At 43.4% G+C, this 26,640-nt stretch overlaps 2 protein-coding genes across 4 annotated transcripts in view; one reads left to right on the top strand and one right to left on the bottom strand.

The window, feature by feature from the left end:
- Positions 1–255: 255 nt before the first annotated feature.
- Positions 256–10,539, bottom strand: Cinp (cyclin dependent kinase 2 interacting protein). 2 transcript variants are annotated; one of them, XM_026413786.2, is made up of 5 exons: positions 10,499–10,539; positions 6,594–6,762; positions 4,912–5,041; positions 1,755–1,884; positions 256–997 (listed from the first exon to the last, which is right to left on the bottom strand). In XM_026413786.2, exons 1-5 carry the CDS (start codon positions 10,503–10,505, stop codon positions 795–797), a joined length of 639 nt encoding a protein of 212 aa, XP_026269571.1. In that variant the 5' UTR covers positions 10,506–10,539; the 3' UTR covers positions 256–794. The 2 variants fall into 2 exon arrangements, with proteins under 2 accessions (XP_026269571.1, XP_026269572.1); XM_026413787.2 differs by lacking the exon at positions 1,755–1,884 and having other exon boundaries at positions 861–997.
- A 128-nt stretch (positions 10,540–10,667) lies between these two features.
- Positions 10,668–26,640, top strand: part of Tecpr2 (tectonin beta-propeller repeat containing 2) — a 79,124-nt gene continuing 63,151 nt past the window's right edge. For both annotated transcript variants that reach the window (XM_026413784.2, XM_026413785.1), the window contains exons 1-2: positions 10,668–10,754; positions 15,295–15,585. In XM_026413784.2, coding sequence (XP_026269569.1) covers positions 15,367–15,585 — 219 coding nt within the window. In that variant the 5' untranslated portion in view covers positions 10,668–10,754; positions 15,295–15,366. The remainder of the gene's footprint in view (positions 10,755–15,294; positions 15,586–26,640) is intronic.

The following is a 26,640-nucleotide window of genomic DNA, read 5'->3' as shown; positions in this document are numbered from 1 at the left end:
TGGTGAATTAAAGTTAAAATAGTCTTGGGCTGATAAGTTAAGGTTCCGAGTAGCTCAGCTGTAGCTCAGTGGTGGAGCGCTTGCCTGGCATGTGTGAAGCCCTGGGTTCAATCCTCAGCACTGCATATAAATAAATAAATAAAATGAAAGATCCATTGACAACTAAAAAAAAAAAAACAGTTCAAAAAAAAGTTTAAATGGTCTTGATAACTTAGATAAGTAGTATGTTAATGATTAAATGTAAAGAAGCTAAAACAACACCACAATTAAAACATTTATTCAATTCCACAGCATACACAGTCCCATGGAATGTGCATGGTTTGGGATCAGAGGACTTCTCACTGGCCTGTCCCATCCTGGACATGCAGACCATGGCTGTGTTTTTGTTGGCAGTTTTCATTTCCATGATGCCAAACTTTACCCAGTTGACGTGCTCATAAAAATCTAAATACAGATAGGTATAAAGTAAAAATATGTAATGAGGGGTTTTCTACATCAAGGTGAGTGACCTGTAAAGTATACTTAACTCACAAAAACCGGACCCTTCAGTCACTCTGCTCAGGAACTCATCAGGTCAGGAATGACGGGTAGATGAGACAGAAAGGAAGGGTGGCCGCAGCAGGGGTGAGCACCCCTGGAGAGGCTACAGAAGCTGCCATGTGGTCCAGAACCCCACGAAGGCTGGTGGGTAGCCAGGCCAGAGAGAAGGCTCTGGTCCTGGGCACAACACCAGGTCCCACCCACTGGGGGACAGGGAAGACGTCAGTGGTCTGGAGCCAAGCTGAGTGGGAAGGTCACAGGGCCCGGTGCCCTGTCTCCAGCAGCATGCTCTCCAGATGCAGCTTGCTGCTGCTCTCCACGTAGGGCTGGTGCAGCCACATTGACAGGTAGCTCAGGATGAGGTCCCGGTCCACCGTGTGGGCCAGCTCTGCACCCACAGTGCGCTTCAGGAGCAGCTCCTGCCTGTACATGTCTGAGAGCTGGAGGGAAACCTCATCTGAAACAGAAGCAAGTCTCCCTCACCAGCAGCCACGCTTTCAGAGACTCCTGGTGAAAAGCCAGAACCAACAGCAGCACTGCAGTAGAGGAGGAGGAGTGTGTCCATCACTCTGGCTGGTGCCAGTTAGGAACGTTAGCTATGCAGCAAGGAGCACGAGATCAAAAATAAGTACAGGCCTTTGTGTTAACCTATAGGTGACCATGACAGGAGAATTGCTCAAACTGACAGTATTACAACCAGCTTGTTAGGCCAGGTAATTTTGTTCTTTTCTCCCTTCCTTCAGCAACTTAGCAAGACCCTGTCTCAAAATAAAAAAAATTTAAAAAAGTGGGCAGGGTGCTGGGGATGTTGCTCAGTGGTAAAGCACCCCAGGTTAATCCCCAGTCACAGAAAGAAAAAAAAGTGCTTTAAAGCGCTTAAGTGATGGATTACATTTTTCTCAATAGTCCTTTCCCATGAGGTTGGCTGCAGTCATCTTGAATAAACAGACAAAACAATTTCTTCCTCAATTAAAAAAGAATAAATAAAAGAGGAATTTCTGCCTCCACAGAGGAGGTGGACTTCATTCTACTGGGTTTAAAGAGTCAAGAACAGCAACTTGCATCATAAGTCTGTACGCTGAATTTTCTTTGCTGTTAGGTAATTAGAGCTAAGAAGAAATGTTCATTCTAAGATGTCTTCATCTAATCTAAATGGTACTAAATCCTCTCCTGACCTCTATTCTCCTAAACATGAACTCACAAGAACTACTTACAGAAGTGGGTCGTAGGCCACGTGTGAAACAAAGGGGGCCGAGCACTCTCCTCCCCATAATGGTAATTTTCTAGTTCACAAATTCCCTTGGTAGTTGAAGACAGCTTTTCCATTTTCACCAGTATTTTGGTCTGAAAAGATATTAATTTGGAATATGCGAACATGATTTGAAATCTAAATATTATTTGAAAACTGAAATCAGTTTCAAATTCACTAGATTTCAAAGCTAAGTACTTCTGTTGAGGCCCAAACTGTAATAACCAAATGCCACTAACTCCACGGAGAGCAAATTTGCAGGGCAATGGACAGCTGGTATGGTTTCATCAGTTTGGATTACTTCCCCAATAAGCCCTGGATTTCCAGTCTTGGAGTAGAGAGCGTGCTTTCTTCCACTGCACTACAATTAAACAGCATGTTTCAGCAAGACCTGGAGAATTCCAGGGCAGAGTCTAATGCTCTTATGGGACCAAACATGGGAGAGAAGCATAAAACAAACTAATTTCTGACTCAGATACTGAAAGCCTGTTGAGGCTTATTATAAAACGATGGTACTGAATGGCAGCCTGCTCACTTGACACAGGAGGAAATGGCAGTGCTCCAGCGGACCCCAGGCTCCATCCTGAGCCGCTTCATGGCCCCCTTTGCACAGTCACCTCTGCTGCGCAGGTGAGACAGCACAGAGCGGGCCAGTGTGGTGTCTGCCTTCATGGGGGAGGACGAGGGAGTGACTACTGGAAGCCCCTAGTGGAGCTATATGAGTGGTTGTTAAATAAAATAAACAGAAGGGGCTGGGCTCATTGGTAGAGGGCTTGTCTCGCATGCACAAGGCCCTGGGGTCAATCCCCAGCACCACACACACAAAAAAAGGTTAAAATAAATAGAAGAAACTAGGATTTCAGATTTAAGTAGCACAGGTCTACTAAGATCAAATTTCTAACTCCTGGCATAACTGACTTTATGAGCATGGGGTGGGGAAATAAAAAACATACGAATCACCAAAATCTTAATTTCTTGCACTTGGTCCTTCCAACCACCTCAAATTACCTCTGAAGGGGCATGCACTAAATTTAGGTAACTTTGATTTTTTTAAAAAATATTTATTTTTTATTTTTTATCAGTCTTTTTTTTTTTTAAAGAGAGAGTGAGAGAGAGAGAGAGAAATTTTTTAATATTTATTTTCTAGTTTTCAGCAGACACAACATCCTTGTTTGTATGTGGTGCTGAGGATCGAACCAGGGCTGCACACATGCCAGGTGAGCGCCTATCACTTGAGCCACATCCCCAGCCCCTCCATTTTATTTTTATGTGGTGCTGAGGATCGAACCCAGTACCTCACATGTCTTAGGCGAGCACTCTACCACTTGAGCCACAACCCCAGCCTGGTAACATTGATTTTTAAAGATTCATTTCTTGAATCTTAGGTTTGATATTTCAGTGGGCCCAACCCCAAGAGGCAGGACTCATCACTTCTGTTTCATAGCTGAGAAAACTGCTCAAGGTTGAACTAGGGAAGAATAAGGCCAAACTTGAATAGAAATAAGGCCTTTTGTCCCCAAGTCTCTCAACACCCAATCCTTTGTGCTTTCCTCTGCATCCTGTGGCAACTCCCTGACTCTAAGAAAAACTTACAAAGATGAAGAAAGTGAGGAAAATCCTGGAGCCATGACCCTGTGCTAGAAGGGCCATGCCCAATTTTGCAGCTTGGCCATCAATAGGGACAAGGTCATGTATGTATGAACTGATAGCATGTTAGCAGCAGACCACGCTCACACTTCAGCATTGAGAGTGTCTCCAGAAGCGAACCCAGACTGAGTCCAGCTCAGGCAAAGGAGTGCACCAAAGACTATTGAGTGCAATTGCACACACCTATAATCCCAGCGGCAGAGGAGGCTGAGACAGGAGGATCACCAGTTCAAAGCCAGCCTGAGCAGAAGTGAGGCACTGAGCAACTCAGTGAGACCCTGTCTCTAAATAAAATACAAAATAGGGCTGGGGATGTGGCTCAGTGGTCAAGTGCCCGAGTTCAATCCCTGGTATTCATCCCCCTAAATAAAGACTACTGAAGCTGAGTCTGGGAAATTATTCTCTCCAAATGCTGGGAGGAAAATAGGAAAAAAATAATATTAATAGCTTTACAATCTCAGCATTCGGTTTTTGAACATAGAATGAGGACTTATTATTCTAAGACTGAGGCAGGACATGCACAAGATGAGCCTGGAACATCTTTCAATGCCAGCAAATGCAGAGTGTTCACAAAATCCACAACCAATCCAAACTTCACTGTGAAGAGAGATTTTCAAAGGGACATATGAGCCAACTGCATTCCCAATGGCCAAAGTAGGGACAATCTGAGCAAGAAATAAAGTAGATTTGGATCATAACCCAAAGTATAAAGTAAATAGAAGTCCAAACTGATATAGATGACAAATTGAATAATTAACAAAAAAGGGAGAAGAGACCAAGTTCCCATGTGGAAGAATTACAAATAATGTCTATACATACTCTGTCCTCAGAAGGTGCTTACATTTCAAATGATTGGAAATAAATCAAAAGAAGAATAGAATTTTGTGATACATGAAAATCATGTGAAATTCAAATTCTGCATCCACCAATAGTTTTATGGGAACATAGTCACATCCATTTGCTTATATATACTGCCATTGCCCTATGAGGCAGAGTTGAGCAGTACGAGGACAGAGATGGTCTGACCCATGAAGCCTAAAACATTCGCTCTGTGGACTGGAAGTGGACGAACTGCCCTGGACAATGTACTGTGCAGAAAGAGTGGGTGTCCAGAGCCACATCTTGGGGAACATCAAAATTTGTGGGATGGGGGGCTGGCGCTGGTGCTCGGCGGTAGCGCACTTGCCTGGCATGTGTGAAGCACTGGATTTGATTCTTGGCACTGCATATAAATAAAGGTCTATCAACAACTAAAAGATGGGCCCAACCCCAAGAGGCAGGACTCATCACTTCTGTTCCAAAATTAAAAAAAAAAAAAAAAAAGAGATTTGTGGGATGGGTAGAGGAAGAGAGCATCAGAGAAGCCTGAGAAGCAAAGAATTACCAATGGTGTTAAATGCCAGAAATGGTCGAGCAAACCCAAAGAGGTCCACTGGACCCAGTGACAGTGACCACAAGTGGCCAGTAGGTCTTACCAAACCATCCAAGGTGGCCTGTAGTTCCTCACATAGCACCTCAAGCTCCTTATCATATTGTGGATACATCTTTTCTTCATTTCCATTGGAAGCTGGGCTGCTGCTATTTAATTCTATCTTGTCTTTACTCCTGGATAAAATAGCAAATAATGGGTTAAAGTCCACGATGTGCATGGCCATTCTAGGAGAGCACAGGCTGGTGAAACCAGCAGGAAGCCAGGGGGTGAAGGCTCTGCCAGTAGATAGAGGCAAGCTGCAGGGTGTTCAGGTATTTTAAAATTATAACTTTGGGAAATTAAGAATTTATACAGGAAAATGCAAAAATAAAGCAGGTCTGGGTTGTAGCTCAGTGGTAGAGCGCTCGCCTAGTACACGTGAGGCAATGGGTTTGATCCTGAGCACCACACAAAAATAAATAAAATAAAGGTATTACATCCATCTTCAACTAAAAAAAATGAAATAAAGCAAAGCCTTTAATTAGAATTTGCAACTGCTAATAATTTTTCATAAGTCCCTTGTCTTTTTTAAGAAATAAAATAAATTGGGTGTGGTGATGCACACCTGTAGCCTCAGCTCTTTGGGAAGACCAGGCAGGGGGACCACTTGAGCCCAAGAGTTCGAGATCAGCCTGGGCAATGCAATGAGTGATACCTAGTTTCAACAATGACAACAACAACAACAACAAGAGCAGGAAGAAAAATTTTAAAAAACAAGGAAAATGTAACAGTCTGAACATGAAGTCTCATTACTTACCAAACAACCATTCGTCCTAGAAGGTGCCAGTACTGTGAGTTAAGCCTGTATCACGTTTTTTTTCCTTCAATACTGGAGATTGAACCCAGGGATGCTCTACCACTGAGCCACATCCCCAGCCCTTTTTATGTTTTATTTTGTGACAGGGTCTTGCTAAGTTGCCCAGGCCGGCCTTGAACTTGTGATCTTATTGCCTTGGCCTCCTCAATGGCTGGGATAACAGCAGTACACTACCATGTCTGGTCCTTTAATCTATTTTTATAAGTTCACACACAGATGTAACCATGAATAATACATAGCATAACTTTGTATTTAAAATGGATATATACAATAAGTAGTGGGGTGTGGTAGTACACATCTGTAATCCCAGTGACTCGGGAGGCTGAAGCAGGAGGATTGTAAGTTGGAGGCCAGCCTCATTAACTTAGCAAGGCTCTAAGCAACTCAGCAAGACCCTGTCCCAAAATAAAAAATAAAAAGGGCTGGGGATGAAGCTCCATGATTAAGGGAACCCCTCCAAAAAATGTATATACACAATAAATAAACATAAGCTCAAGTACTTAAAAAAATGCTCATATACACTTCATACTTGCATATATAATTTACTGCTTTTCTTGCTTACTATTTTTTTTATTTTTATTTTAAAAGAGAGAGTGAGAGAGGGAGATAGAGAGAATTTTAATATTTATTATTTTTTTAGTTCTCGGCAGACACAACATCTTTGTTGGTATGTGGTGCTGAGGATCGAACCCTGGCCGCTCGCATGCCAGGCGAGCGCGCTACCGCTTGAGCCACATCCCCAGCCCTTACTATTTTATTTTTAAATTCATTTATCCTGATAAGTTCTTACCCTAAAAGACTCCCTTGACTCTTCTGCCCAATGGTTAAGGGTGAAGGTTCAGAGTGTGAGGAATTCTAAATGTACTTACAATAAATTGATTTTCAAGTTGGCAATGTTATTTGCGGTGGTAAAACCTGCATCACTGAGGGTTTCCCATTTCAGGATTAAATTGTGCCAGTCAGCTGCATTGTCCTTAATTTTTCTTGCACTGACTGACAAGACAGGCTTTCTGGGTGTTGTAACTCCAAGAGTCTTTGCTGTAGGAGTAAGAGAAACAATTATGGAAAACATGATCATAGTCGGAGGGCACATGTCTTATTAACTGTCAACAATCTATTTTTAAAGATTTTTCTTACTTATACATGGACACAATATCTTTATTTTGTTTATTTATTTTTATGTGGTGAGAAGGATTGAACCCAGTGCCTCACATGGGCAAGGCAAGCGCTCTGCCACTGAGCCACAACCCCAGCCCCAAACTAACATTCTTTGTCAACTAGACAAATAAATGTCACAAAAGCTAAGAGGTCTGGATAAACATGAAAGTTTCTAAAACAAGAAACAAGAAAAGCCAAAACTTTTAAAAATTACTTAAGACACATCAGATATAGCTGATCCTTTCCTAGCTTAATGGCTCCACAAAGTTGTTTTTTTTTTAAAAAAAAAAAAAAACTTTTTTTTTTTTTTTAAAGAGAGAGAGAATTTTTATATTTTTTAAAAAAGTTTTTCGGCGGACACACATCTTTGTTTGTATGTGGTGCTGAGGATCGAACCTGGGCCGCTCGCATGCCAGGCGAGCGCGCTACCGCTTGAGCCACATCCCCAGCCCTCCACAAAGTTTTGACCATGGCATTTTAACTACTTTCAAAGGCTGGAAGTGAAGTTGTAACTCTCTGCGAGAACCCTTGGATGGCTCCCATTCCATTTCCTAAAGGATAATCTGGCTTGACTCCTTAGTACTCCCACTCTCCAGTCTCAGGCACTTTGTTCAGAGACGTGTGGCTCACTGGAGCTTCTAAGATACTGAGAAGGAAGGACACCAGAGATGCAAAGGGAATCCTGACGAGACCGCCTCTGCCTTTCCTGGGGCTCAGGAGGAAGTTCCGGCTCCGTCAGGCCCTGGCAGTCTTGGCAATACCAGTTTTCATGATCTCCAGTTAAAGTGAACCTAGCAGTTTTTGTGTGTTGGATTTTTGTTCTGGTACTGAGGATTGAACCGAGGGGTGTTTATGTTTTGAGACAGGGTCCTGCCACATTGCTTAGGGCATTGCTAAGTGGCTAAGAATGGTCTGCAACTCGCAAACCTCCTACCTCAGCTCCTGAGTCACTGGGATTACAAATGTGTACCACTGTGCCAAGCTTCTAGCAGCTCCTGAAAAGGCCTCTGCACATGCGTTTTTCTTCTAAAAGCTCCTTCCTTCTCAGGCTAGTGCTGCCTCCCTCAAGCCAAACCCAGATCCCACTGTCTGGAGGAAGCAGTCCCCACACCACCAAGAGCCTCCCGGGCAGTGTGTTCTACCGCAGCACTCCCTTCTCCACTGAGAACTTCATGGCCCTGGAGGAATACAGAACACACAAAAGTTGTATGGTTTGGAGGGTAGACTAATAAAAATAGTATCTGCTTCACAGTGTTGCTGAGAGTAGATGCCTATGTAATGCTGTGAGGGGCTGGCCCATGGCAAGGGTCAGTATATCATCTGATGTCCAAGGCCCTGTTACCCAAGTCTGCACACCCTTCTTCAGCTTGATGCTTTCTTTCTCACTTACAATCCGTGCCTCAGTGCTGGGTCTGTATAAGCTTCAACATGAATTAGAATGTTTCTGCTATTAGTGTGTATTCAATCACCTGGCATTCTAGAGGGTTCTTCTTTTAAGTATATTGATTCTTCATTCACTCTGAAACAACTAATGTTTGCTGGCTGCCTACAATATGCCAGGCATGAAGGATGAAGTGCCTGAATAAGACAGCCATTGCTGTGGAAATGACTTTCCAAAGGGGCAAGAGATGAAAAATGACCAAGAACCAGTCCAGATTCAGTATGGCTAGGATAAAATGGAGGGGAGCGGGTAGTGTGTTAAGAGGGGACCTCACAATTAGAACCTTGCATGCCAAGACAGGAAGTTTGGGCTTGTTCTATGTACAATGGAGAGCAAGCAGTGTGCTTGGAGGAGGGCAATGGCATGATCTTAGATTTTTAGAAAGTTATTTCCATAAAGTCTCCTGGATCCCCCAAGGTGGGTTAGGACTCACTGCACTAGTAACTGGAACATCCTATGCTTCTGCTATCTTGACATTCAGCATCGAGGTGCCTCAGTCCCTGTTGGACTGAGTCCAACCAGAATAGGCTCTGTTTATCTTGTTCCCTTTCATACCTTCTGCACATAGTAGGTGCTGAATAAAATGTGTTAGGTGGAGGAATTGCTCTTATTATCATCTGTACTGAAATTGTCTAAAGTTTTCTCTTCCCCAGTAGGGGTTCCTGAGCATGAGGATCCCATCTGATTCACTGTCTGCTTGCCAGGCACCTAGTGAGAAATTGATGTGACTCCTCTTTGAAAAAAGCTTCTACCTCAAGGCCTGTCCAAGGAAGGGGGAGTGGCCCTTGTCCTTGGAAAAACCCACAGAGCACTCCTAAGCACATAACCACACTGCTGAGTTGTTTATCTGCAAATAACAGGAGAGATCTGCTGCACCAGGTGTCCCTGACTCAGTTAGGCTAGGTGAGAAACCATAGCAACCCCCTAGCAACCACTAATCAGCATGAGACAGGGAAAATACTTGGGATGCCAGATGACCCCCCCCAGTAGTTTATGGTGGTGGATAACATGTTGGGAAACCATGTAGTTCAGCACGTACTCCCCTCGTGGCTTGAACCAATCAGTTCAAACAAATCCCCCTCTTGTACTAACCAAACATCCCTACCCAACTTGTACCCGCCATTGAATGTGCTAATCAATGTTAAGAGTTGTTGTTTGATTTTCCCGCGGTATGGAATGATTTGCTGTGTGATGTTGTGACGCATAGAGTATCCCCCCAAAACCTATAAAATCTCACTGGACAAAGCACCAGGGCTTACTCCCTGGGACAGTTGCGTCAGAAACAGTTGTGAGTCCAGGCCTGAGCTTGCAATAAAGACTCTTGTGTGATTGCATCAGAATCGGCTCCTGGAGGTCTATTGGGGTCCCACGAATCTGGCATTATACTAGTACATACTTAGGAACCAAAAAACAGCTTCAACTTCAAGAAACTCACAGGCTAGTAGGGAGAGAACAGTAATCAGAGCCACAGAACAGGGCAGATGAGGCATAACCCAGTGGTTAAGTTACTTATTCCCTTCATGCCAGGGCTTCTCACTGCAAAATGGAGCTGACTTAAAACATTACTGGTGCTCAGTGAGCACTCTACAAGCAGAATGTTCTGGCAACCTTCACTGACAGTTCAAGTAAGAGTTTCTGGAGGTGATGGGCATGCAAGGCTTGGCGCCCAATTTGCTCCATTATTGCTATTTATTATTTATTTATTTCTGTGGTACTGAGGTTGAAACAAGGGGCTTTCTACGCACACCTGCCATCCCAGAGATTAGGGAGGCTGAGGCTGGAGGATCCCAAGTTTGAGGCCAACCTCAGCAACTTAGAGGACTGTCTCAGAAAATAAAAAAGGACTGAAGATGTAGTTCAGTGGCAGAGAGCCCATAGGTTCAATCCCCAGTGACGCCAAATAAATAAATAATGACGATAATTACCATTCGAGCATCAGGTTGCTGACACTCCTTCGCACACATCATCCGTTCAGCTGTCACTCCACACGTGAAAAAACGGAGGCGCAGCAAAGATGGCCCCAGCCGACCACAGAGGCTGCGCGGGGCCGGCACACCGGGCTGAGCAAGGCACCACAGCACTTAATCAAGGCGGCCCGGCCCGCGACCAAAAGCCTGGCGCCCATAACCTGGCGCCCATAGCCTCCCCAACCCGGAATCTAGCCCTCTCACGCACCTTCCATGCGGGCGGCAGAAATCCCGGGAAGGAGACTCAAGGCCCGCCCACTCACAGGAAGCGCTGGCGTCACTTCCGCCCCGCCCGCCGCCACTTGTGGCTCGGCCGCTCTAGCCCCCGGCGGAGTGGGTTGTCGCTCGCCAGGTTGGCCCGGTTGCCCAGGGAACGGGCTCCCGGCGGCCCCCGCGGCCCGGAGTCCATCCCCGCCTCCTCGGGCCCCGCGGGGCCGACGAGTCCGGAGGGGCTGCCGCGGGAGGTGAGTCCGGCCACGCCGAGGGCTGCCGACGTCCGGTCGCCTCAGCCCTGGGGTCCCCACCGCCTGCTCGCCGGCTGCCCTGAGCCACCGTCCGCCCGCGCGCAGCGGCGGGGACCCAGCACCCTAGCACACGGAGCCCCTGGCAGAGGCCCGCGGGCCGCAGAGGGGACTCCGCGGAGCCCGGTCCTCCGACACCGCCCCGGGCCCGCGCCGCGCGCCCTTGCTCTTCCCCCTCACTGCCCAGGTGCCCACCCGCCTCGGGGCTCCAGGCGCCTCAGCCGCGTGATTGACGTTGTGATCCGTCCCCCGGGCCGCCCAGCCCGGGTCCCTGCCTCCGCCCGTCCCCGCCTTAGCAGGCTTTGACTCCTAGGTGTTGAGTGACTCCCCTCTCAATCCGTTTATAAGGCAGAGTGGGGTACCCTGGAGTCAGAACCGGGGTCGGGTCACAGCGCTGCCACTTCCCAGCAGTGGGATGGAGCAAGCGCAGCCACCTCTCTAAGCTTCCGTTTCATCTCAGTAAAGTGGAGATAACAGCGTCTGTGTCGGGGGAGGTGGGAGGATTAAGTGGGCCAGTGCCTGCAGTAAAGCAGTGCTTGGTGCAAGGATCTCAATAAATAGCCCTGCTGTCATCCCCTCCATCGGTGCTGCCCTCTCTTTCTGATACTGGGGATTGAGCCCAGGGGCGCTCTACTACTGAGCAGCACTCCTAGTCCCCGCCCTGAGACAGGCCTTGCTCTGTTGCTGAGCCTGGCCTTGAACTTGTGATCTTCCTGCTTCAGCCGTGTAGTTCTCTTTTTCTTTCCACTGGTCCCTTCTCATGTCTTCTGACTTTCTCATTACTTTAGTTTCTCCCACTTGACTTCCATTTCTCTTACCTGCTCTTTGTTTTCCAGCTCACTGAGATAGGGGAGTTTTATTCTTTTGTCACTTCTGTTCGGTTTGTTGGCAGAATGTGGGATACACCCTCTTCTCATCTATTGGGATGATGAGTTGCACTTGGGGTTGACTGCTTCCTTACAGCCAAGGTCTTGGAATCTTTAAGGAAGGGAATTCTGGGAAATTCCAATGGCCAGATCCCAGGGAAGGGCAGAATCTGACCATGAAGCTGCTATAGCCCCTTGTCACTGTTGAGTCCTGGTCTTCTAACCTGTAAGAATTTTTTTAACTTTCCTACACCCAGATATAATGCATGTTGATAGACCTCTGACCTTGCTTTTTTGGTGACTTGATTTACATTCAATATTTGTTCATTCAGCAGGTAGTTATTGGAGTATGTTTTGTGCCAGCTATTGTGCCAGGGCCTAAGGATACTGTGGTTTGCCATGTGGACCCAGTTGCTGCCCTCAGGGAGCTCTGGTCTGGCCTTTGAACTTTCCAGTATGAGAATCAACTGCTGCCATAGGGTCTGCTCCACTTGAGTTTCATGACCCACTTGGAAACCAGTGATGGACAAGATGGAATAAGGAGAGTTTCTTCTGCAGGATTTATGAAGAAGCTTTGGCTAGGTTTAAGTTATTTTGTAGCCACATCATCTTTTTTCATCCTAAGTTTGTTTTCAGTTTTTCTTTTAGAGAAGTTAACACTTCAGGTTTAAGGAGGAGGTCATCTTATTTTAGCCTCTATATAATTTGACAAAATGGCTACTGTAACTTAGTGGGGGAAAAGGAAGGAAATGGCATCAAGCAGAGTTGGATAGATAAGGAGCAAATCAGGAAATCCTTATACACATAATGAAAATGAGCTTTGGCATCAAGCGTGCAGAGATTTCTAGGTACAGTGATACCCAGGGAGCTTGATAGAATCAGGAGGTAGTAGTTAGTGTCTTTGTGAATTGTTGAGGTAGAAGTGAACTGTTGTTCAAAACGTGTGTTCAGTTTAACAAGAATGTGTTCTTTGATTTGGATGAAAGTATTCCCATGAATTTTTGACACTATCTTATATTTAGGGCTATCATACTTGGGGAAATCTGGCATAATGTTTGAGAGCAATTAATAATAAACAAATATGGGTTGAGTGTTGATTGTACTATACTTTCTATTGGTCTTTCGAAGCACCACAAAGTACATAGACCCAAAGTACATAAGTAAAGACTAGGAAGAATTCATTGAAGGAAATAGAAAGCAGATAATGGTGGGGCCTTGTGAAAACTGTTCTCATAAATTTCTGGGAAAGTAGAGAAGGACAAAGTATCTGAGGGTGTCTCGAAGGCTTCCTGATAGAGGAGGACTATATCCTAGGATGTACACCGGTGAATGGGGAAGGAAGGAAAGGGACTTTGCAAATATGTATAGATTGTTGTGTGTTCGAGGTCTGTGGTGGATAGTTCATTGCAGCTGGGACCAAGAATGGGGATGGAAGAGTGGTCTGGGAGGAGTTAGAGACATCTTTTTGTCAAAATGTCCATGTTTGGATTAGGCTTTAGCCTGTGAGCACTGGTTATCTAGCAGGAATGGGAGCAGGGAAGTGACAGAATTTCATCTTGAAGATGAAATTACTCTCTCAATCCCATTCTGTTCTGCCATAGAATTTATTTACTTGTTAATTTTCCTTTTTAGTACTAAGGATTGAACCCAGGGGTACTTAACCACTGAGCCTCATTTTCAGCCCCATTTCTTTTTTATAATTATTAGATTTTGATGGACCTTTGTTTTATTTACTTATTCATATGTGGTGCTGAGAATCAAACCCAGTGCCTCATGCATGCTAGGCAAGTGCTCTACCATTGAATCACAACCCCAGTCCCTATTTATTTTTTATTTTAAAAATTTTGGGGAGTTACTGGTGATTGAACCCAGAGGCACTTAACCACTGTGCCACATCCCCAGCCCTTTTTTCACTAAGGTTTTTAGGGCCTCACTACTATGCTGAGACTGATCTTAAAATCTTCTTGCCTCAGCCTCCTGAGTCTCTGGGATTACAGGCATGCACCACCACACCAAGTTTTATTATTTATTTTTGGGGGGTGGGTACCAGGGATTGAACTCAGGGGCACTCAACCACTGAGCCACATTCCCAGCCCTATTTTGTATTTTATTTAGAGACAGGGTCTCACTGAGTTGCTTAGTGCCTTACCATTGCTGAGGCTGGCTTTGAACTGGTGATCCTCCTGTCTCAGCCTCCTGAGCTGCTGGGATTACAGGTATGCACCACCGTGCCCAGCTTTATTGTTAGTTTTTTTTAGTTGTTGATGGACACAATACCTTTATTTATTTATTTATTTATTTATTTATGTGGTGCTGAGGATCAAACCCAGTGCCTCACATGTGCTAGACAATCACTCTACCACTGGGCTACAACTTCAGTCTCTTATTTTTTATTTGAAATAGCATCTCACTAAATTGCGTAGGGCCTTGCTGAGTTGCTGAGGCTGGCCTGGAACTTGTGATCCTCCTGCCTCAGCCTTTTGAGTCATGGGTTTACATGCATACGCCATCAAAACCAGCCTGCCATAGAATTTAACAATAATTATTGGTGTTGTAGCCAGACTTTTAAAATAAATTGTATAGCCAGATGGGGTGTCGTATGCCTATAATCCCTGCCACTTGGGAGGTTGAGGCAGGAAGATCACAAGATGGAGGTTAGTCTCAGCAAGTTAATGAGACCATATCTGAAAATAAAAGGATTGGGGTAAAACACTCCTGCATTCAATCCCAGTACAAACAAAACAAACAACAACAACAAAAAAAAAACTATAGAATTTGAAGAGCTAAAAATACTGAAATATGCCTGCAGGTCTAATCAGACACAGGGCATCTCTCTCTACTTGCTGATTGTCCATCAGAGCTGTGACTGAGTTGGCAAGGACCCAGGACTTGGAAAAGACCTAGATTCAAGTCTCAGCTGAGTCTCGTGATCCTCCATCCCCCAGCACCTTTTTCTACAAGTTCGGGATGATGCCACCCTCTTTCTAGGGTAGGGCAAAGATTTAAGCATGTTAAGCATGTTGTGCTGGATAAAGATAGAGTATCTTGATTCAGGGAAGGTTGGAATCCAGAATGCAAAGAGGCCTGGGGCTCCTTGTGGCACAGGTGTGAGGTGCTAAGCTTCTGGCACTAAGGTGGCTGTAGGCACTGTAGGACCTGTTCTTCCCAGCTCATTAACACAGGGAGTGCAATTCTGCATCTGGATGGGTTCACTGTTCTAGTACAAAGCAACTGTCTAACCTGTTGTGCTTCAAAGTTCTGGATGTTTTCCATGAAATGTTCTCTATATTCGCTTTAATCCACACTGATCTCTCCTTCATCTCATTGAGACCCATGGATTAGCACCTGATTACTTATGGTTCTGTGTCTCACTCTTTCATCGCCTTCCTGTCTGAATCTTAAGCTACTTGAGAACAACATAAAACCAGAGGCAAGTACATATTAAATTACATTTTGAACTAAAATGCTCAAATATAATCTCAGTAACATCTCCTTTACTTTCTCCATTTAAGCTCCAGCTATAATTTTTACCTGCCTGAAAGTTTCATGTTCCTACTGTTTAGAAATTACCTCTTTTCAGTATGGATGGGTATTAAAGACCTGTAATCCTTCTGTAGCCCCTAGGTTTCCCTAGATGATAAATCATCATTCCTCTTCCTGCCTGAAGATTGTCTCTGGAAACCTGGGCCATGGCATCTATATCGGAGCCTGTTACATTCAGAGAGTTCTGCCCTTTGTACTATCTTCTCAATGCCATCCCCACAAAGATCCAGAAGGGTTTCCGCTCTATCATGGTCTACCTCACAGCGCTGGATACCAACCAGGACTACATCGCAGTGGGCAGCAGCATTGGCATGCTCTATCTGTACTGCAGGCACCTCAGCCAGATGAAGAAGTACAACTTTGAGGTGAGAATTGCTTTTCTTGCATCTTAGTGTGCCTGCGCTGTGACTGGTGTTTAACATACTGATGTTCTGGGAGGGGTAATTCTAATTTGCTAGAATAAGGCTCCATACTTTGCCCAAACAATACTTTAGAACTATCTTTGAGTTTTTTTGTTTGTTTGTTTGTTTTTAGTTATAGGTGGACACAATACCTTTATTTTATTATTTTTATGTAGTGCTGAGTATTGAACCCAGTGCCTCACACATGCTAGGCGAGCACTCTATCACTGAGCTACAATCCCAGCCCTAATTGAGTTGTTTTTAACTTTTAACATTGTTTTTAACTTTTTTCCTGTCTCCAAAAAAATCTTGCATCTTTTTTGTTTTTTTGTGGTACAAGGGATTTAACTCAGGGGCACTCGACCACGGAGCCACATCCCCAGCCCTATTTTTTATTTTATTTAGAGACAGGGTCTCATTGAGTTACTTACTGCTTCACTGTTGCTGAGGCCGGCTTTGAACTGGTGATCCTCCCTCCCGAACCTCTGGGATTACATGTGTACGCCAACATGCCCCCCTCTTGTATCATTTTAAAAGAGCATTTTAGTGTTTAATACTTTTAGTGTTGAAAATAGGTATTTGTTTCCTAAATGTTTTATTCTCAAAGTGCCCTCACTAATTAACTTGAATGATCTCTAGTTATTCTATGATATTATCATGAAAAAGGATTTATGTCAATATTAATGAATTGCCAGATTATGTACATCTTAAACCAATCTGTGGTCTGTATTCTTTTTTTTTTTTTTGGCAGTACATGGAATTGGACCCAGGGTGCTCTACTACTGAGCTGCATCTCCAGCCCTTTTATTTTTTATTTTGATATAGAGTCTTGCCAAGTTGCAGAGGCTGGTAGGGAACATTGGATCCTCCTGCCTCAGCCTCCTGAGTAGCTGGGATGACAATTGTGCATGCCTTGTGCCTATCCTGAGAATCTATGTTCTACACTGTTGTTGACTCAGGCAACACAGTGTCTCTAAGTATAGATTTCTTTGTGTTAACGATGTTGGTGGGGACATTGTTTGACCGTGGTACAGTTGGCACCACGTACTGATGGACTGTAATCTGATTCATCCATTTAGTCAGTATCTGTATTGAGTACATAGCTTTTCTGAGGCTCAAAGATGATCAGGTTTGATATTTACCACAAGAACTTGTGGGACTCTGTTCTGCCTGTGGTTAGAGGCTTTTATGGTCTAAGAAAGGGTTTTTGTATTTAGGAGAATACAGACACTTCAGTTTTAATCAGCATTCAATGTGTTAAATTTTAGATTGCAAAAGTTTTTTTTTTTTTTTTTTTAACTCTGTGTTTGTTTTAAAATAATGGAAATGGTTAGCACACATGTAGCCCTAACTGTATGCCAGGGATTATTTTAAACCTTTATATATATTATCTCATATTATCTGTACAAACATTCCACGAAGTCACTGTTATTATTATTTGCATTTACTAGGAAGACAGCCAAGGCAGAGTGTAGCCAAGCTGCCCGAGACTGGGAAGTTACTGACTGGCAGCACCTTGTTCAAATTTGGGCATACTGGAATTTGCATTAATGTGTTTGCGTAAAAATTAGAACTCCCAATGCTCCTTTTCTTTGCATAAATCTCATGGATTTGACTGATCACATTCCCTCGAACACAGGGATCATTACACAACTATGAATTTAGTGTATCTGAAATCTCTCAAATACTTTAAACACTTAACAAAGAAGATTTGTGAAACTGACAATGAACCCCAGCAGGATGAATCAAAGAAATCTATACTTAGAGATACTGTGATCAAACTGTTAAAGACTGTTAAGGGAAAATGTTAAAAAGGTCTGGAGAAGAGCAACATGCTATGTGTACCTGCCAGGAAGCAGGGATGTGAATAATGCAGGTTTCCCGTCGGAAGCCCTGAGGCTAGAAGACAGCAGTGTGGCCTTCTGGTGTGCTGAGAGAATTGCCAGGCCAGCGTTCTGTACTCAGGGGAAATATGTGTCAAAAAAGAAGGTGAAATAAAAGTACTGTAAGAGGAGGGAAAAGTCATGTAGACTCTACTGGTTGAACATCCCTAATCTGAAAATCCAAAAATCGAGATACTCCAAAACCCAAAATTTGTTGAGCATTGCATTGGCTTTTGTATATGGGTTTTGGGTTTTTGGATTAGGGCTGTTCAATCGGTATTATAAAGTCTTTCCTAATAAATTATAAAGTTTTTCCTAATAAATTCTGTGGACAGCTGGACATGAATATAGAAGAAAATGAAGCTAAGTGCCAGCCTTACTTGATGTGGTAATTTTGTCAGCACTTCAAAAGCACTTAGGGCTGGAGAAGTAGCTCAGTGGTAGAGCTTGCCCAGTGTGTGCCAGCCCAGGTTCAACCTCCAGCACCTGGAAAGAAAGTTCGTCTCACAAGTGCTGAGGCTTCAGCTGGCAGTCTGCGTGTTTCCTCTTCACATGTCTCTCATCCTCCTTGAAATTCTCTGGTGACAGCCCAGCCAGGCTCCTTCCTTCAACTCTGGCAACATCCTCTCTGCTGGTTTACTGTAGAGTCAAGAAAGGCATTCTAGAAAAGCAGACACTGTATGTAACTTTCAGGTCATTAAAGGTTGTGTTATTACTCAAACTTGAAGCAGTTGTTCTTTGTTAGTAAAGAAGGAAAATACTGACACAATCTTGTGAATTTTTATCTTATTTGGTTTTCTTAAATATTTAAAAACACTCCAGATCTACTAGTTATTTACTATGGTGGCAATTTCTGCTCAAGGTTGACTTTGATCCAGCAGAAGCAGCTCAAAAAGAAAGCTTTGTTGGGCTTTACAGTTCCCACGAGTCTGCTCATCAAGAGCGCTTTGTCCTGACATGGTTTTTCTGGGGGTAGAGGAGATGCTGCCTGCCAAGGAGCCTGAGAGGTTAGCCGATGCCAGCCTACTGGTGAGGGTTGTCCAGAACATCACTCCTGGTGCTTTTCAAATCAAGATTCTTTTCCTTAAATTTTCTGTTCACTGGGTTTCTGTGTGAGATAGTTATGTTGCCACTAGGAAGGCAATAATATGTGTCCCCTAGGAAACTGGACATGAGGGAGGCAGAAGCATGAACATACTCTTGGTGAGGTCTGAGATAGGCAAGATCATCTGAAGAGACAGAAGAACATCATGTAGGCCAGAAGACAGAAGAGAAGAGAATGTGATGGAAGGAATGAGTGGATAGACTGTTGTGTCTCTTGGGAAACTCAGGCCCAGCCACCCGTTTAGTGGGGATGCAGGGAACAGTGACCCCTGGAGTGGCTGGCTCTGGGCAGAGGCCTAGGCTGCCTTGACTTTTGCAGTGGGACCCTTCCCAAGGTCTGCTGACAGGACACTTGTTTGGCCAGAAATGGCTTCCTGCTTGCCGAGTGGCTTTTGGCCTGAAACTTGCTGCCTCTGCTGACTGACCAGGGCGGGGAGCAAGTAGGAGTCATATCTGCGAGTGTTCCGGTTTGTGTGGCTGTTGACATTTTGGCTTAGACTGGAGTCTCTGGTGCATCATTATAAGATTAGCTCCCTGGGCTGATAAAGTGCAGGACCCAGAAATGACAGAGTGTCTGGGTGAGGTCAGTGGAGACCAGACCCTTTGTGTGCTGTCACAAGTGTGAACAGTGTCAGGCAGGACCACTCACTTCTGTGTTAAAGGGCGCACATGTGTTGGGTGAAGCTGTGGATAAAAGCTTATGAACAATCAATCCTTCCGGAGCAGGGCTTTGGGGAGGCTGCCATTAGGGAGAGGCACACGGGAGCTTCCAGGTGTTGTGAATGGTTCCTTTCCCAAGCCAGGGGCAAACTCCATGAGTGCTCATAGCTGTTCAGACTTTACATGTTATGCTATTTGTAGTCATGTATTTATGGTCTATTTCTTTTTTAAAAATGAAAACAAACCATCAGTGAGGCACTTTGTATTTGGCCAATTGGCATTGTATAGGCAGCAAGCTCACCTGCCTGTCTCTTCTCTGTACCTGTCAGAGCTGACTGCGTCTGCCCGACTTGGATTGGTATTTTAATGACACTGGCTCAGTTTTAAAAAATCATTGTTAAATAGTGTTTTAAATAATGGACTGGGTTGGGTGTGGTGGCTCACACCTATAATCCCAGGAACTTGAAAGGCTGAGATGGGAGGATCCCACCATCGGTGCCAATCTCAGCAATTTAGTGAGGCCCTAAGCAACTTAACAAGATTCTGTCAAAAACCAAAAAGGCCTTGGGCTGTAGCTTGATAGTAGAGCACACTTGGATTCAATCCCCAGTACCAAAAATAAATAAATAAATAAATGATGGTCTGATTTTATGAAATAAAGTGTTAAAAAGATATTAATGGTAGATTAATAATTATTAATGGTGGAGCCTTGAGGGTTAGAGTATGCTAAAAGTGGTATTATGAATCCTGATTTACTCATTTAAAAAAAAATGAATATTTTATCTTTTTCTTTTATTTTAACCAGGGTTTGAACCCAGGGGCATTTAACCACTGAGCCACATGCCCAGCCCTTTTTATTTTTTTTATTTTGAGACAGGATCTCACTGAGTTGCTTAGGGTCTTGCTAAGTTGCTGAACTAGCTAGCCTCGAACTTGCAATCCTTCTGCCTCAGCCTCCTGAGTCACTGGGATAATAGATATGTGCTACCATACCTGGCTATGTTATCTCTTTAAAAGATTTTTTGTCAATGTCTAATTTTAATTATTGCTTCCTACTATGGGAGCATAATTGATGGTACCCTAACTGCCATGGCCAAAGCCCAGCACTTACCAGTTGCTCCCTGCCACTGACTGCGTACAGCAGGGACACTATGGCAGGAACATTCCTGTGGCTCCAGGCAACCCCACTGACTCAGCCAAAAGTCCGTTGAATTGTACTGGAACCCGAGATTCACCTACTCAGCCTTTTCTTTCCTTCTCCTTAGGTTATGGACCTGCATCTTGAGCTGGCAGTCTCCTTTCCTCTTCTGAGTGCTTCTCCTTCTTCCCCTCATCAATGTTTCCCTAATGGATGTGTTGCCTGTCTAATTCCATCTTGGTCCTGTTTTTTGGTACACAAACCAATATACTGTAGTCCTCCTTGATCCATAGGAGATACATTTAAAACCCTCAGTGGATGCCTGGAATTGCAGAGAGGACCAAGCCCTAGTTGGACTGTATTTTTTCCTACACATATGTACACAGATTTAATGTCTTTTCCATCTTAACTAAGCTTTAAGCACGTTAGTTTATTAGAAAGCACATATTTAAGCACTACACTTGAATACGTGCTTTCTAATAAGATACTGAGGCTCCTTGCCTACCTAAATGATAATTTTGATTTTGAAAGCATTTGTTTAGAAAAATTATGCAGCCATTTTGAATTTGTGCTTCGATATGGCAAGAGCGCTAATAGATCATTTTGATTCCTGATGTGGTGATTTTTTACAGTGACAAATTCCCAGGGAAAGTGTTCTCTTGTCAACCTCTTGCTACCGTGTTAAGACTATGTATCTAGGGGCTGGGGTTGTGGTTCAGTAGTAGAGTGCTTGCCTAGCACGTGCAAAGCCATGGGTTCGATCCCCAGCACCACATAAAAATAATAAATAAGTAAAGGTATTGTGTTCTACTACAAATAAAAAATAAATTTTAAAAAAAGACTATGTATCTAAAACATATTATTTGTCCTTCCTGCTTCAAAGCAGTGTCAGTGAATCCTGCTAAGGGTACCTTTGGTGTCCTGTTATCCATCTCTAGACTGCAGAAGTGCTATCAGTCTCCGTACTCTCCATAAGCCTCACAAACTGTCCATCGGCAAGCCCTTTGGACTCTCTCATAGAAGCAGAGAGCACAGAGCCATAGTGGGTCCCCTGGAAAGAGTCGTGCTTGTGTGTGAATCCTGACTTTGGATTCTCACTAACAGTTGCTTAGGGTCTTGCTAAGACAAATTGCACAGTGTTACCTTAGACAAATCTTGGAGCTCAGCTCCTAGTTTGTGATGAGGATAGCTGCAGCACCTGTCCTCCTATCTCTGGATTCAGTAAAGCACATGAAGTGTGCTCAACAAGTTGCCTGGTGCAGGAGAACACACAGGAGAGGTCATCGTGCTGTTTTTGTTATTGCCATCACCATTCTGACAGGGTTGGGGTGGGGGTCTTTGTCACGTTTTCTCTGCCTTGGTGGCACATTCTGTTTACCACTTTGCTCTTCTAAGGCCCTTGTTAACTCCAGCCCGACTCCTTGCCATGGGCTGCTGGCTGGTTGTCCTGCCTGGTCTCCCTCCCTCCCTCCTCCACTCTACTCCCAGGCAGTGTCATCAGTAACACTTGACTGAGAACACTGGCAGAACCAGGAATCTTCGGGGATCCCTCTGTTCCTTCCCATAGCTTAGGACTCAAGTCTCTTGACCTGTGTCTCAGTCTGGCAATAGATGTATTTATAGCCCGTGGAAACATTCTGGAAGCTCTGGAGCACTAGATGAAAGGGAGCTCGGCATCACCACCCCACGCACTGGAGGCAGCTCTTCATGTGCACGTCTGCAGAGGCAGATCTGTGAGAGGCTGGGACTGTGACCTACTTTAGTTTATGTTACTGTAGAGCTTACTTGATACCCAGAATGGGGAGGGTATTCTTACCTGTTTGGCAGATTGATAACTGTGATTAAAGTGGTGTGTGGGAGACATTGCTACATATCTTAGCAAGGTCAATTTTTCTGAATGAGTGATTTCAAAATACAAAATACTCAGATGGGCTGTATGCCTGAATATCTGTGTGTGCTGCTCATTTATGTTCTTTTAAATAAACTAACCTATGAAGGTCAAGTCAATGTTATTTTATATAATTATTGATCTAAGAACCAAAATGCCAGGAATCAATTTATAAATCGTGTTCAGGTGTCTTATTAGTCCTCTGAGAGAGACTGTGAGACAGGTAGATCACAGGCAGCCATTGCTGCACAGTGATGAAAACTGCCCCTGGGGAGGCGCAGAATGCAGTAGACTTGACTCTGTAACAGATCTTCCGACTTCAGACTCTGTATTTGCTTTTGTTGTTCAGGAAGTACACCTCTTGTAGCTCTTTCATTCTCTCTTAATGAGAGCTCATCATATTCATACTGTTAATCAACATTTTCTCCATTAGAAATGAGTTTTAAAATTTTGTTATTTTGTAGATTAAAAATCCTCAAGTAAGAAAAAAGAATTCTGGGAAGATAGTGGGTAGGAAGCAACTAGTAATTTGTCTCCCCTGCTAGTCAGCAGTTGCACCTGCAGAATGTGTCTGATGTAACTATTTTGGAACTCTGGAATCTATTAAGGCTTATGATTTCCAGGGAAGGCTTGAAGGATAAATTGTGGCTAATTTCCGTCATTTTGAGCTCTTGGCACAGTAGCAGATGCTCTTCCCTTGTTCTTAGCTCTGTGAAACACACTTGTGCACATGTTTCTGGAACATCTTGCACATAACTTGTGCCAGGATCCAGGATGGGCTAATAATACTTTGTCTTCTCCATATTTGGGATCTATGCTCTGAATGCTGATTGCTGCTTCTGATCACAGAGGTGTGTCCAAAAAGTGGATAGCTGTTGTTATACTTCACCCTGTTGTCACATGTCCCTGACTCTCCAGCTGAAGTGATGTCTAGAGGATTTAAGAGCTAGTGTGTCCTTCTCCCTTCATATTACTCTTTTTTCCCCTTTTGGGGCCTAGACACTGAAAAACAGGTCATCGAAGATGTGAGCGTGATCTGGCTGACAAGGCCCATGTCACCTTCCTCCCTCACAGCTCTACGTGCATCCCTCCCAAAACTGTGTGCTCAGTTGGAGAGGACAACCTCCTGCACAGAGGAGACGGCTCTTCAGTAGCTGCACTACTCTGCTAGAATCTTCATCTTTTGTGGTTCATTTGGAGTACAACATAGGATAGTCAACTTACCAGTACTCCATACACATCCAAATGAGGTCTTGCCTGTGGAAACATTGCAAAGCACTACATAAAAGAGGAAAATCAGAATATGACTATGTAGCCAGGCACCATGGTACACGCTTATAATCCCAGCTACTCCAGAGGCTGAGGCAGGAGGATTGCAAGTTCAAGGTTAGCCTCAGCAACTTAATGAGATCCTGTCTCAAAACAAAAAATATAAAGTGTTGGTGATGTGCCTCAGTTTGATCCCCAGTAGCAGAAAAAGAAATCCAAAAAAAAAAAAAAAAAAAAAAAGAAAGTGTTCCTGTCCTGGAAAAAGTGTAGACTCAGAAAAGATATGAGAAGACCAGGCTGCCCTTTGGCAGAGAGTCTGCTTACATCAGCAAACAATAAAAGAAAAGCAACAATCAGGCAACACCAAAAGTAATAACAACACCTGCAGAATTTGGGGAAAGAGTAGAATTTTATTTTTTTCCACATTTTTTATTGGTACATTAAAATTTGTACAAATCAATGGGAATTTGTTGTTACATATTTGTACATGCACACAATATAACAATACAGTTTGGCCAGTGTCTCTCCACAGCACCTTCCCCCTCCCACCCTGCTCCTACTCCTTGGTCCCTTTCCTCTACTGATCTCCCTTTGATTTTTCATGAGATCCACCCTCAGATTTCTTTTTTCCTCTCTAGCTTCCACATATGAGAGAAAACATATGACCCTTGCCCTTCTGAGTTTGACTTAATTTGCTTTAACATAATGGTCTCTAGTTCCACCCATTTTCCTGAAAATGCCCTGATTTCTTTCTTTCTTTTTTTTTTCTTTTTGGTATCAGGGCTTGAACCCAGGGGCACTTAACCACTGAGCCATATCCCCAGCCCTTTTTTATATTTTATTTTGAGTCAGTCTTGCTAATTGCTTAGGGCCTCACTAAGTTGCAGAGGCTGGCTTTGGACTCATGATCCTCCTGCTTCAGCCTCCTGGGCCACTGGGATTACAGGCATGTGCCATGATGTCCAGCTGCTTCTTTTTTATTTTTTTTTTTATGGCTGAATAAAACTTTACTGCGTATATGTATACATCACATTTTCTTTATCCATCTATCCATTGATGGATACCTAGGCTGCTTCATAGTTTGGCTGTTGTGAATGTGCTGCTCTAAACATAGGTATGCATGTATCACTGTAGCATGCTGGCTTCAATTCTTTAGGATACATACCCGTGAGTGGCATAGCTGGGTCATATGGTAGTTCCATGCCTAGTCTTTTGAGGAATCTCCATACTGATTTCCACAGTGGTTGTACTAATTTATACTCCCACCAACAGTGTAAAAATATAGTCTGATTTTCTGAATGTCCTTATTATTAGATTCAAATGCTAGTTTTCAAAAACAAATTACCAGATATACAAAGAAACAGGAAAATGTGTCCAAAGGGGAAAAGTAAACCAACAGATACAGGAAAAAACAGATGATGGACCTAGACAAAGATTTAAAACAGTTATCTTAAAGAAGCTCAAAAAGCCAGGTGTGGTGGCACATGCCTGTAATCCCAGCAGTTCAGGAGGCTGAGGCAGGAGGATTGCGTGTTCAAAGCCAGCCTCAGCAATTTAGCCAGGTGCTAAGCAACTCAGTGAGAGTCTGTCTTTAATAAAATACAAAATAGGGCTGGGGATGTGGCTCAGTGGTCAAGTGCCCCTGAGTTCAATCCCTGGTACCACCCCCCCCCAAAAAAAAGCTAAAAAAATAGGGGCTGAGGATATAGCTCAATTGGTAGAGTGCTTGCCTCACATGCACAAGGCCCTGGGTTCAATCCCCAGCAACACACACACACACACACACAAACAAACAAACAAAAAAGCTCAAAAAACTAAAGGAAGATATGGAGAAAGATTGGAAAATGATGTATGAATGAAATGATAATATCAAGAAAGAGAAAACCAAAAAAGTTCTAGAGCTGAAAAGAACAATGACTGAAATTAAAAAGTTGACTTAAGAGCGTTTCAAAGGCAGATTTGAGCAAGCAGAAGAAGGAATTCATGAACTTCAAGCAGAATGATTGAAATGATCAAGTCTAAGGAACAAAAAGAAAAATGTTTAAAGAAAAGTGGACAGAGCTTAGCCAGGCACCATGACGTATGCCTGTAATCCCAGCAGCTCGGGAGGCTGAGGCAGGAGAATCACAGGTCAAAGCCTGTCTTAGCAATTTAGGGAGATACAGTCTCAAAAAACAGGGCTAGGGATGTAGGTTAGAGGTAGAACACTCCTGGGCTCAATCCCCAGTACCACAAGACAAAAGAAAAAAAAACAGTAATGCAGGAAAGGAGGCAAAAAGTTAGAATGCACTAAACAAAACAAATAACAAAATGACAGAAATAAATCCTTTCTAACCAGTAATTATTTAAATGTAAATTCAAAAGATATTATCAAATTGATTAAATTCAAAAGACAGATATTGTCAGAATGTATCTTTTTTAATGATCAAATTATTTGCTGTGTACAAAAGACTTGCTTTAGATTCAAAGACACAAATAGGTTGCAGATGAAAGAATGGAGAAAGATATCACAGGGTTTGAGAGGTGACTTAGAGGCCCTGAGTTCAACCCCAGCACCACAAAAAGATTCCCCACAAAAAAATAGTTAGAACTAATAATTCAAGATAGAAGTAAGGTCAGCACACAAAATTAAATCATATTTTTAAACACTCATTCTGAGAAGGAAATTTTTAAAAAGTTTCACTTAAGATAGCATTTTCTTTTTAAGAAAAAGATATCTAGGAATTAAACAAGGAGGTGACGGTCTTATACAATTAAAAATACAAAATATAGCCAAAATGAAGAAGATCTGAATAAATAGAAATAACCTATGTTCCTGTATTGCAAGACTTAAGGTTTCCATATTTGTCAAAGTGATCTAGAAATACAGTACAGTTGCTATAAAATATCAACATTGTTTACAGAAATAGAAAAACCTGTTCTCAAATTCACATGAATTCTTAAGGGACCCCTAGTGTCCTAAATAATTGTGAAAAAGAAAAACAAAGCTAGGGCTGGGGTTGTGGTTCAGTGGTAGAGCACTTGCCAAGCATGCAAGAGGCACTGGGTTTGATCCCTGGCACTACATAAAAAAATAA

The sequence above is a fragment of the Urocitellus parryii genome, chromosome 6, assembly GCF_045843805.1.
Source record: "Urocitellus parryii isolate mUroPar1 chromosome 6, mUroPar1.hap1, whole genome shotgun sequence".
NCBI classification, from domain to species: Eukaryota; Metazoa; Chordata; class Mammalia; order Rodentia; family Sciuridae; genus Urocitellus; species Urocitellus parryii.
Note: the sequence above shows the minus strand (reverse complement) of the source record. Positions and strands in the feature narration are given on the sequence as shown.